At 67.5% G+C, this 11470-nt stretch overlaps 2 protein-coding genes across 2 annotated transcripts; both read right to left on the reverse strand.

Annotated features, from left to right (window-relative positions):
- Nucleotides 1–439: 439 nt before the first annotated feature.
- On the reverse strand, nt 440–3030 carry TAF10 (TATA-box binding protein associated factor 10). The gene is made up of 5 exons (XM_065647685.1): nt 2797–3030; nt 2442–2599; nt 1520–1584; nt 1265–1379; nt 440–596 (listed from the first exon to the last, which is right to left on the reverse strand). Exons 1-5 carry the CDS (start codon nt 2993–2995, stop codon nt 507–509), a joined length of 627 nt encoding a protein of 208 aa, XP_065503757.1. The 5' UTR covers nt 2996–3030; the 3' UTR covers nt 440–506.
- A 272-nt stretch (nt 3031–3302) lies between these two features.
- TPP1 (tripeptidyl peptidase 1) lies at nt 3303–10662 on the reverse strand. The gene is made up of 13 exons (XM_065637937.1): nt 10605–10662; nt 9876–9965; nt 9670–9809; nt 9430–9580; nt 8721–8842; nt 7811–8010; nt 7369–7567; nt 5964–6152; nt 5705–5777; nt 5029–5149; nt 4740–4898; nt 4535–4672; nt 3303–3472 (listed from the first exon to the last, which is right to left on the reverse strand). The coding sequence occupies exons 1-13, from the start codon at nt 10613–10615 to the stop codon at nt 3332–3334; spliced, it is 1734 nt and encodes a 577-aa protein (XP_065494009.1). The 5' UTR covers nt 10616–10662; the 3' UTR covers nt 3303–3331.
- Nucleotides 10663–11470: the final 808 nt, after the last annotated feature.

Consider the following 11470-nt stretch of genomic DNA (forward strand, 5'->3'; position numbering starts at 1 on the left):
TGGTGTCCACGGAAAGCGGAAGGTCTGAGGCGGCGGCTGCCGACAGTCTGCAGTGTCCGGGGCTCCGGGTCTGCGCCAGCCCCCCGGTGACCCGAGCAATGGGGGCGGGTGGGGGCACGCACCAGGGTCTGTCTGCAGCGCTGTCTGCGCAGGGCCCAGAGCTGCCCCCCCAGAGGCAGCAGGGACGCTTGGGAGGAGGAAGGGAAGAGGGCTGGGCAGTCCCATTCCCCCTGCGCTCTTCAGCCCCTTGGGGTAGGATGAAGCCCTCCTGGAACTGCAGACGGTGCAACCAGAACCCACCCAAGCTGGGAGTCCAACAACCCCCACTCTGCACCAATTCCCCCTGCACCGGCCCCCCCAAGGCCAAGCATTGGTGCAGCGAGAGCAGAGCCCGGCAGCCCAGCCCTGCGCTGCTGTACAGCCACCAGGACACAACAGAACCTACCCAGCTGTTTAATGGCACAGAAGTAACCCTAAAAAAGTTCCCAGTGACAATCCCTCAGTCTTTATGTGAAGTAATGTGGCTTTTTCACATTGATGCCGTATTCTGCAAGTGCTGGTGTCAGGTCTTCCATGGTCAGCGTGTATTTCTTATCCTGAGGGGACAAGGAGAAGCGTCAGACACAGCAAGGCCAATCGAAGCTGCCACGCGTTCCTCGAGACCTCGTGGGTTTAGGGTTTTCCCCTACAAGCTGTGGTGACCAGTACGTGCACAATTCTCAGAAGGAGCTGCACACCAGCGTTGGGGCACTAACCAGCTCCTGAGTACCGTGCGTTTTGTTTGCTCTGTGCCGTCAGCTGCTCCACGGACAGAAACGCACTGAGCATTGCTCAATGCCATAAATTACATCACCCTCATGAGGCCCCCGAACCACAGACAGATGATGACCGGGAGAATTTCCAGAAACTATCGCTACACGTTTGGTCCCCATTTATGTTTTTCTCCAAGCATTAGAGTTCTGGTCGCGGTGAGAGGGAGGATGCCAGGCTAGAGGCAGCCCTGGTCTGACGAGGTGCAGCTACCCACACGTTCCTGTGAAGCCATCAAAGCATTTCCACGAATTCCACTGCCCACCTCATTTTCCCCCAGCCTACCTTTTGCAACCTGTAACTCATTAGTGAGCATGTTGACCCTCCAGGAGCACAACAGGTCTAAGACTTTCTACAACCCACGTCCCCACATGCAATGGTAGCAAGCTCAGCTTGCTGCAGCCCCAGGAGGACGTTCCTCCTCACCCGAGCAGCCGTTCTGTCCTCCTCTCACCTTGCTCTTATTGCGGGAGCTGCCTGAGGCTGTTCCCTTCATCTTGCAGTGCTGCAGCGCATCGTTGGCGATGTCAGAAATAAACTTCTGTGCAGCCAGAGAGATCAAACGGATGCTGCCCAGCAGAGAAGGGACAATTTCAGACAGACAGCACAGAGCACCACTGGAATCAAGGAATTCCCATTGGGGCCCCCCACTATCAGACCCTGCACAGGGTGCTTGAGGCCACACTCTGCCCCACCCACTGTCACTTACATGCGTGGGTCAGAGGCCTCAAATCCTGCTCTGTTGAGGTAATAGCCCGTGACAGCGTCTGGGATCTGTACAAGAGAAAAGTTGGAGGAACTCAGCTTCCCTGCATGCAGCCTGTCCCCAGCGCAGCCTGTCCTCTGTGTGCAGCCTGTCCCCGTGTGCAGCCTGTGCCCTGCACGCAGCCTGTCCCCAGCACAGCCTGTCCTCTGTGTGCAGCCTGTGCCCTGCACGCAGCCTGTGCCCAGCACAGCCTGTCCTCTGTCTGCAGCCTGTCCCCGTGTGCAGCCTGTCCCCTGCACACAGCCTGTGCCCTGCACGCAGCCTGTGCCCAGCACGCAGCCTGTCCCCAGCGCAGCCTGTCCTCTGTGTGCAGCCTGTCCCCTGCACGCAGCCTGTCCCCTGCACACAGCCTGTGCCCTGCGTGCAGCCTGTGCCCTGCGTGCAGCCTGTGCCCAGCACAGCCTGTCCCTGTATGCAGCCTGTCCCCAGCGCAGCCTGTGCCCTGCACACAGCCTGTCCCCAGAACAGCCTGTCCTCTGTCTGCAGCCTGTCCCCGTGTGCAGCCTGTGCCCTGCGTGCAGCCTGTGCCCAGCACAGCCTGTCCCTGTATGCAGCCTGTCCCCAGCGCAGCCTGTGCCCTGCACACAGCCTGTCCCCAGAACAGCCTGTCCTCTGTCTGCAGCCTGTCCCCGTGTGCAGCCTGTGCCCTGCATGCAGCCTGTGCCCAGCGCAGCCTGTCCCCAGCGCAGCCTGTCCCCTGCACGCAGCCTGTGCCCAGCGCGGCCTGTCCCTGTATGCAGCCTGTCCCCAGCGCGGCCTGCCCCTGCACACAGCCTGTCCCCAGTGCAGCCCATCCTCAGCACGCACCATTCCCTGTGCTCAGTCCATCCCCAGCGCTCGGCCCGTCCCAGCGCTCAGCCCGTACCGTGGGAGTGTAATCCTCCAGCTGCATCAGGAAGTCGACAAGCGGCGTCGTGGACACCACCGGCTTCACGTCCCCGTTGGCCGCGCCGGGTGGCACGTAGACCCCGTTGGACATGGCCCCTTCGGAGGGGGCTGCAGCCACTGCGGCTGAGACGGGCGCTGCGGGCACAGGGGCTCAGCGGGCGGCTGTCCCCAGGCGCGGCCCCCGCCCCGACCCCCGGCGCTCCCGAGGCCCCGCACCCCCGGACGGTTGCGCTCGGTGCCCGCGCTCGGGCCGCGCGCCCCGCAGGTCCCGCCCGGCCCCGCGGAGCTCCCCCGGCCCCGGCGCCGCGCTCCCCGCCCGCCCCCGCGCTCACCAGGCCCCCTCCCGCCAGCCGCTCCGCCCTCGGCGCCCCGCGCCGCGCCGCCCCCCGCGCCCGGGGGCGCCCCGGGAACGCCGCTGCCGCCGGCGGCCGGGCTGGGCTTGTTGTCGGCGGCGGGCGCGGGCGCGGGGGCCGGCGGCGCGGGGGCGGCCGGGGCCGGGGCCGCGGGATCGGGATCGGCGCTGCCGCTCATCGCGCGACACCGACACCGACCGCGCCTGCGCGCGGCCGCCCCGCCCCGCCCCGCGCGCCCCCCGGCGGCGGCGCCACGAAACCACACACACGGCAGCGGCGGGACCGCGGCTTTATTCACAGCGCGCACCGCCCCCCGGGTGCCCGCCCCCCCCCCGGGGTCCCCGCCCCCGCCCCCCGCCCCGGGTCCCCGCCCTCGCCCCCGCCCCGGGTCCCCGCCCCCGCCCCGGGGTCCCCGCCCCCGCCCCCGCCCCGGGTCCCCGCCCTCGCCCCCGACCCGGGGTCCCCGCCCCCCCCCGGTATCCCCGCCCCCCGCCCCGGGTCCCCGCCGCGCGCGTCACGGCGGCAGCAGCGCGCGCAGCAGGCGCGGGAAGTTGGGGGTTCCCCAGCCCGTGACCGGGTCCCAGGCGGGGCCGGCGCAGAAGCCCTGACCCTGCACCGTGCCGTCCAGGCAGGAGAGGTGACAGCCCTGCGTGACCTGCGGGACACAGAGGTGACAGCCCTGACCTGCAGGACACCTGACAGCCCCACAGGGACAGAGGTGACAGCCCTGACCTGCGGGGACAGGGGAGGTGACAGCCCTGCGGGGACAGAGGATGTGAGAGCCCTGACCTGCGGGGACAGGGGAGGTGACAGCCCTGCGGGGACAGAGGTGACAGCCCTGACCTGCGGGGACAGGGGAGGTGACAGCCCTGCAGGGACAGAGGTGACAGCCCTGACCTGCAGGGACAGGGGAGGTGACAGCCCTGCAGGGACAGAGGTGACAGCCCTGACCTGCAGGGACAGGGGAGGTGACAGCCCTGCAGGGACAGAGGTGACAGCCCTGACCTGCGGGGACAGGACACGTGACAGCCCCGCAGGGACAGAGGTGACAGCCCTGACCTGCGGGGACAGGGGAGGTGACAGCCCTGCGGGGACAGAGGTGACAGCCCTGACCTGCGGGGACAGGGGAGGTGACAGCCCTGCGGGGACAGAGGAGGTGACAGCCCTGCAGGGACAGAGGTGACAGCCCTGACCTGCAGGGACAGGGGAGGTGACAGCCCTGCAGGGACAGAGGTGACAGCCCTGACCTGTGGGGACAGGGGAGGTGACAGCCCTGACCTGCGGGGACAGGGGAGGTGACGGCCCTACCTGACCTGTGGGGAGCAGCGCCCGGCCCGCTGAGCCCCCGCCCACTCCCCAGGAGAACCCTGAGACCCCCCACAGCCCCTGGTGGGACAGGGGCCCCTGGGGACTTGCCCCGTGGGAGGGCACAGGACCCCCAGGACACCCCCGGGGCAAGGGCCACCCCCTCCCCAGGCAGCAACAGATCCGCCCCAGGACCCTCATCCCTGCGCAGCACTGGGACCCCCCAACACCCCCAGCAGTGTGAGGGGACCCCGCCTCACGCAGCATGCGGGACAGCCGTGGGGACCTGGGGGACACACTCCCGTGGGACGGCAGGGTCACCCCCGGGGGCAGGACACCCTGCCTCCCCCCAACACCCGCCCACTGCGGAGCCCCCAGGACAGGCCCCCGCCCGCGTCCCTGCCCAGCTCACGTCGTAGAGCGCAGCGCCGTGGCCCTGCTCCTGCAGCTGGTACAGCGCGGGGTTGAGGAAGCCCAGGGGCGGCAGCCCCCGCTGCAGCCGCCGGTCGTTGACCAGAGCCACCATGCCGGCCACCACCGGCGTGGACGCCTGCGGAGACACGACCTCAGCGCCGGGACGCTGGGTACCGCGCACCGGCACCGGGCGTGCTCCTTACCGACGTGCCCGACACCCAGGGCAGCGGGATGCGGTTCGTCACCACCCAGTAGTTGTCGGACAGGGCGGACAGGTCGGGGTAGGCGCGGCCGCTGCTGTTGTAGTAGGAGCTGGGCGGCAGCTTCGGGGCCGAGCGCAGGAAACGCCCGACGGCAGCAGCCTGGGGGAGCACGGGGAGCAGACATGGGGCGGCGCACCCCTGCTCGCCCCGGGCCTCCTGCCCCGGCAGCTTGTGCCAACAACAGCCCAGCGTCAGCCCCGGCCCAGCCGCAGCCCCCACGCCTCCTCACCTGGTAGCTGGGCATGGGGAAGACGTTGCTGAAGCCCCCACCGCTGATGTAGTCTGTCACCTCTGCGGTCACCAGGAACGGGTTCTTGAAGGTTGTTCCGCCCACGGTGGTGACATAGGGACTGTGGGGACAGGTGGGCACCGCAGGTGGGACATGGCTGCTGGTGGCCTCAGCAGCACCCCACAGTGCAGCCCAAGCCGTGGAGCTGCACAGGTCACCCCACAGTGCAGCCCAAGCCGTGGAGCTGCACAGGTCACCCCACACTGCAGCCCCCACCCGAGGAGCTGCACAGGTCACCCCACACTGCAGCCCGACCCGAGGAGCTGCACAGGTCACCCCACACTGCAGCCCGACCCGAGGAGCTGCACAGGTCACCCCACACTGCAGCCCCCACCCGAGGAGCTGCACAGGTCACCCCACACTGCAGCCCGACCCGAGGAGCTGCACAGGTCACCCAGCTCTGAGATTTGCGGGTGTCCCCAGGCATGCTGCTGGGGCTGACCCTCAGGAGTCCCCCAAAGGGGCTCAAAACTCACTCGAGGCAGCAGCTGCCCACAGGCCAGGGCTCAAAGCAGCAGCAGCTTTTGGCTGCCCCGGCTGTGGGTGAGCTGCAGCCCCCGGCCCTGTGCAGAGCCCCGTGTCTCCACAGAACCCAGGTTCACCTCCCCACGTCTACCTCGAGGCTGGAAAGCTGGGCCGGAACGTGTGGTTACCCCCGGATACCCTCCTGCAGCCAGCACCATCATCACCTGCCGACAGACGGACGGGTAATCCAACAGCATCCGAGCTGCCCCTTGTCCACCCCACGCTCCCAGGAGTGACCTGGGGGACACGCTCTCCGGCCCCCAGGCTGGGATTCCCAGGCGGTGTCCCCCCACTCCCCGCTGTGCTGGGACCCTCGGCCGTGCCCGCACTGTGTCAGCAACAGCACGCACCTGAGGCAAACAGGATGGTCAAGCCGCGGGCGGCTGCCTTCATGAACTCCACGTTGACCCGCTCCATGTAGGCCAGCGAGAGGCTGTCCTCGTCATCCCCGTAGCTGACTGAGTGCACCCATGGCAGCGATGACATGTTGCTGAGCAGCAGCAGCCAGGCCAGGAAGGGCTCCTGGCTCTCGTGCCTCCCTGCAGGGACGGGGGGCAGGTTCAGCTCCTCCTGGGACACCAGGCTGGAGGGAAAGCGGGGGTAGCGGGGGGGAACCATGCCCAACAGCACCATTAGCACCAGGAGCTGAGGTCCTGCCAGCTCCTGTGCTCCCCACCGATCCAACCCACAGCACAGCTGGTTTGGAGCTCTCCCGCGAGCTCCTGCTGGCAGCACGGCTGGTCTCAGGACCGTCACCGGGCTCTGGTACAAGGGTCACCCTGAACCCCAGAGCAGGGGGTCTCCACTCACCCGCTCCTTCTCCCAGTCTGTGGCAGGGCTGTGGCCACCCTGGGCACCCACGCAGCCCTCCTGAGCCTCAGCCCCTCTATCAACAGCGGGTCCCAGGGCAGCCTGATGCACGTTCCACCTCCATCTGCCAAGGTCCCTTCCTGCCCCTCGTCCCCCTCCATGAGGTGGGACAGCAGAGCCCCAGCCACCCCTCCTCACCCAGTTCCTCGTGTAACCACCCGTCTCTGCACCCTTTCCCCATCACAGCACGAGGAGGCGAAGTTAATGCAGAGCTGTGCCTGCCTTCACCACCAAGAAGACCGAGCTCATAGTCCTAAGGGCGCTCTGTGTCCTGTTCAGCCAGTTTCTGATCTGGGACAGATAACAACTTGTCCTGCACCATGTTTGTGCAGCCTGTTTTGCAACCTTGTTTTCTCAAACTGCCTTACTCTCCTTTATTCACTCTACTGGTAGACTCATGGGTGACAGATCAGCTTCAACCCAAAGAGGCAGAAAAAAACCAAAAAGACACAGTTGCTGCTCTCTCCCTCCGTGGAAAGGCAGCAGAGCAGGGTGACTGCTTTATATTGTGCAGTCGAGGCATCAAAGTCCCTGTAACAGGATTCTCTGGATGCTCAAAGTTCACATAGGTTCAAGAGCAACTACACAAATCCATGGAAGATGATTTCCCTATGAGTTACCAGAAACCAGCACCAGTTCCAACTTTGGAAGCCCATGAGCTACATGCTCATGGCATCTGGGGAAGCGTTCTGGGGATGTGACACGGCCTGTGTCACTTGTGTACGCCTCTCCAGGCGTTGCCCTTTGACAGATACAGATAGACTCAGTACAGACATGTTTTATGCAGAGAGCAAGTCTTTCCCTTAACTACAGGCGAGCGTTGGTGCTACAGCAAGTGGGATGCATGGAAGCAGTCACAGGGCAGCTCTGGAGGGGCATCAGTACCTGCGTTGCTGAAGACCCACGTGGAGATGTTGGCGCCCGAGCTCATGATGTATTCCACGTCCAGACTGGCCTCCAGCCCAGCCTTGCCTGTGCCTTGGTGCCCAACCACTTGGTCAACCTGAGAGCGGTGGCCAAAGCTGCTGCCAAAGAACTGCATGAACTCAGCCAGGTCAGCCGGGTGGAAATACTGTTCCAAGAACTGCAGGGACAAGGAGTGCAGAGATTTTTTTCTTGCTTTCTCTTGAAAAAAACAAGGTAAGGTTTTTTCTCCTGACTTAACAAGTTGGGCCGGCACAGGTCTGTAAAATGCTAGCTCACCAGCTGCTGAGGAGCCCCCACAGCTGCCCCAGGACCACGAGAGCAGCAAAGTCTGGGAGAAATACCAACGTGAGGAATTCCCATGCCCTACGGGCCTCTGACCTGTTCTGGCTCCACCAGTTACCTGGGCACAGGCCTGGCTGTTGTTGGGCAGCAGCCCAATGTCTCCTCCCGTCATGTTATATCTCTTGCGAATGATGGACGGCGTCACGCCCAGGTGGAAAGCTGCTCTCCCTCCGGAGTGCTGCCCCAACTCGGCCTCCTTCTTGGCCCAGGCTCTGCTGATCACCTTTCTCTCCGCGGGGAACCGGTGCAGACCACCCACTGGTGCGCAAGCAAGCAGGAAGAGAAGCAGCTGTTATGGCCCAGAGCTCTGAGAGGACATTATTACAGCCCCTTGGCTCCCCTTCACCAGCCTCCCACAGGCTCCATCTCTGGGAGGGCTCAGGGAGCTGCAGCACCTGCCCCGAGCGCTGCGCAGGAGGGGAACGGCTCCCTCGCTTGTCCCCGCAGACACCGCAGGCTCTGCCAGGCCCCTGCTGCAGCTCGGCACCCCCTGCTCTCCCCATGGAGCGGCCCCACGCAAAAAGGACCCACGAGAGAGAGTTTTCCACCTCAGAAGCAGCTGGACATCCACACAGGCTGCACCTGAGCTTTGCGCTGAGCAACCATGCCTGAGAGTGCCAGTAAGAAACACCCTGGATGCTGCCCGTCCACATCATAGAACAGTTTGGGTTGGAAAGGAGCTCCCCAGCTCCCCCAGTGCCCCCCTGCCGTGAGCAGGGACATCTGCACCAGCTCAGGTTGCTCAGAGCCCCGTCCAGCCTGGCCCGGGATGTCTCCAGGGATGGGGCATCCACATCCTACACACAGAAACTCTTCTGGGGGCAGCTGGGGCCATGGCTGCAGGACCTGCCACACTGTCCTCTGGGACAGCGAGGTGGCCAGTCCTGGCCACACAACACTTAACCCTCCCACCCGCATCCCAGGCAATGAGAGCTCTGGGCCCCTCAGCTCCCCCGTGTAGGACGTACCGAAGTCAATGTGCTCAGCCAGCTCCTCAGGGACGGCGTAGGGCAGCGGGGAGCGCACGAGGCTGCGCTGGCCCTTCACGTACCGGTGGAACTCAGCCCCTGGCAGGAGGCGCTCGGCCGTGCTGCAACACAGGGACAGCCACCGCGCGAGGGTTGGCAGCACTGCGACACCGTCAGCACCTGTCCGGCGGCGTGCCCACTCGCTGCCCTGCCTCCCGCACCCCTTCCACCCCTCTCGCCGATGAGCTCCACTTCCCAGCAGCACGACTGACCTCATGAAGCAAAAAGCACCTTCCACACCCGACCAGTTCCCATCACCAAACGAACCAGAGCTCTGATGCTGCAGCGCTGCCTGCAACTCTACCCGCAGCGCTCCAGCGGGGACCCTGCGGCCCCACAGAAGGCCAGAGGAGGTGTGGGGCTGGAGCTAACAGATATGTGCACCTTGTTTCCAGTGCTCCAGATCACTGGCTGTGACTGCCCCCAGTGCCGGGCACACAGCAGCCAGCTCCTGGCTGCGGAGCGCTCACAGCCCAGGCAGCAGTGCAACTCAGCCCTCAGTCACCTGGCCGGCCCTGCAGAGCCCTGGGGACAGGGACGTCACAGCAGGCAGGGGCAGGGCCTGGCTTCTCCTGTCTTTGTGGGAACAGCACGGCCACCACAGCCGGGCACGGCCACCACAGCAGCACCCAGCCCACCCAGGGCTCACCTCGCCGGCATGCGGCACTCCAAGAAGTCAAGAGTGGTGACGCTGCTGCAGTTCTCAACACCGTGGCCTTGCAGCCACTTCAGCACCGTCATGAGCGTGGCTGAGGACGGCTGGACAAGGTCCCGCAGCTGCTGCAGGGAGAGGTGCTGGCCTGCGAGGCGTGGAGGAGGTCAGGGCACGCTGCCCGCAGGGCCCGGCAGGGCCCGGCAGGGCCTGGCAGCGCTCAGGCGCAGCCGTTACCGTATCGCGGCGAGCGGGGGTCCGAGACGGCATCGACGAGCTGCGCCAGGTGCGCGGTGCCTCGCTGCCGGAGCGCCAAGGTCAGCTGCACCGGGTGGCCGGGGCTCACGCGGCCAGTGTGGGCCCAGCCGGGGGGCACGCTGCGGGCAGCCGTGAGCCAGGCGGGCCCCGGCCCGGCCCGGCCCGCCCCCCGCCCCGGCACCTACCGGAACGGCTGGTCCCGCTCCAGGGCCAGGCCTGCGGCGCAGCTCCAGGCGGCTGCGCACAGCGCCAGCACGGCCGGCAGCCCCCGGCCCCTGCCGCGGCCGGTCAGGGCACGGCGGGCACCGGCGGGGCCACCGGACGCACCGGGGGAAACCCGCGGACTGAAAGGTGCCCGCCCGTCCTCCCAAACCGCCACCCCGGGGAGCCCCGCCTGAACCCCCGTCACCCCCGGGCTACAGAGCCCCGCCTGAGCCCCAGACCGCCGCCCCGGGGAGCCCCGCCTGACCCCCAAACCGCCACCCCGGGGAGCCCCGGCCGAGCCCCAGACCGCCGCCCCGGGCAGCCCCGCCTGACCCCCAGACCGCCACCCCGGGCAGCCCCGGCCGAGCCCCAAACCGCCGCCCCGGGGAGCCCCGCCTGACCCCCAAACCGCCACCCCGGGGAGCCCCACCTGAGCCCCAGACCGCCGCCCCGGAGAGCCCCGCCTGAGCCCCAGACCGCCGCCCGGGGCAGCCCCGGCCGAGCCCCAGACCGCCGCCCCGGGCAGCCCCGGCCGAGCCCCAGACCGCCGCCCCGGGCAGCCCCGCCTGAGCCCCAGACCGCCGCCCCGGGCAGCCCCGGCCGAGCCCCAGACCGCCGCCCCGGAGAGCCCCGCCTGACCCCCAGACCGCCGCCCCGGAGAGCCCCGCCTGACCCCCAGACCGCCGCCCCGGCCGCCCCAGCCCCGTTACCCGCGCGCCATCCCGCCGCAGCGCGCGGTCACGTGCGGGCGCGCCTGGTGCCCGGTCACGTGAGGAGGCCGGGGCCGCGGTCACGTGGGGGGCGGGGCCGCCCGAGCCGGGGGCAGCGGGGCCAGGGCGGGAGCGGGACCAGAGCGGGACCGAGACCGAGGCACCGGCAGCGGGACCAGAGCGGGACCGAGACCGAGGCACCGGCAGCGGGACCAGAGCGGGACCGAGGCGCCGGGAGCGGAGCCGGCCCGTCCTCCCGGAGGCTCGCCAGTGCGGCCGCGCCGCCAGGCCCGGGCAGGCTCTGGTCAGGCTTGCCGGAGGCCCGGACAGGCGGCCCGGGCACGGTGCGGGCACCTCCCGGCGCGGGCCGGGCCGGGCCGTCCGTGCTGCCCGGCCCCGTCTTCCCCGGCCGCTGCCGGAGCCGTTATCACAGCAGCCGGTGGGACGGGGAGCGGGGAACCCGTGGGGACGGGGCTGCGGATCCCGGGCCGGGTGTGCGGGGCCTGGGCACGGCCCGCGGGTCCTGCAGGAGCCGGGAGGCGCGGAGCCGGTGCAGGGGAGGTCTGCACACGCTGCCCGTGCGGGGCTGCTGGTCACACCGTCACAGCATGTCCGGGGTCGGAAGGGACCTCAAGAGCTCATCCAGCCCAATCCCCCGCCGGAGCAGGAACACCCAGATGAGGTTACACAGAGGGTGTCCAGGCGGGTTGGAATGTCTGCAGAGAAGGAGACTCCACAGCCTCCCTGGGCAGCCTGGGCCAGGCTCTGGCACCCTCACCGGGAAGAAGTTTCTTCTCATATTTAAGTGGAACCTCCTGTGTTCCAGTTTGCACCCCCTGCCCCTTGTCCTGTCACTGGTTGTCACC

The sequence above is a fragment of the Caloenas nicobarica genome, chromosome 1 (genome assembly GCF_036013445.1).
Source record: "Caloenas nicobarica isolate bCalNic1 chromosome 1, bCalNic1.hap1, whole genome shotgun sequence".
NCBI classification, from domain to species: Eukaryota; Metazoa; Chordata; class Aves; order Columbiformes; family Columbidae; genus Caloenas; species Caloenas nicobarica.

What these genes read in the sequence shown, in the direction of transcription:
- TAF10 (XM_065647685.1), bottom strand. Translation starts at nt 2,995, where the DNA reads ATGAGCGGCAGCGCCGATCCCGATCCCGCGGCCCCGGCCCCGGCCGCC. An exon ending in TGGAGGATTACACTCCCACG is followed by an intron (nt 1,585 to 2,441) that starts GTACGGGCTGAG and finishes TCTCTTGTACAG; the next exon opens with ATCCCAGACGCTGTCACGGG. An exon ending in GAGGCCTCTGACCCACGCAT is followed by an intron (nt 1,380 to 1,519) that starts GTAAGTGACAGT and finishes TCTGCTGGGCAG; the next exon opens with CATCCGTTTGATCTCTCTGG.
- TPP1 (XM_065637937.1), bottom strand. An exon ending in ACAGCCAGGCCTGTGCCCAG is followed by an intron (nt 7,568 to 7,810) that starts GTAACTGGTGGA and finishes TTGTCCCTGCAG; the next exon opens with TTCTTGGAACAGTATTTCCA. An exon ending in ACGGCGCTGCGCTCTACGAC is followed by an intron (nt 3,473 to 4,534) that starts GTGAGCTGGGCA and finishes TGTGTCCCGCAG; the next exon opens with GTCACGCAGGGCTGTCACCT.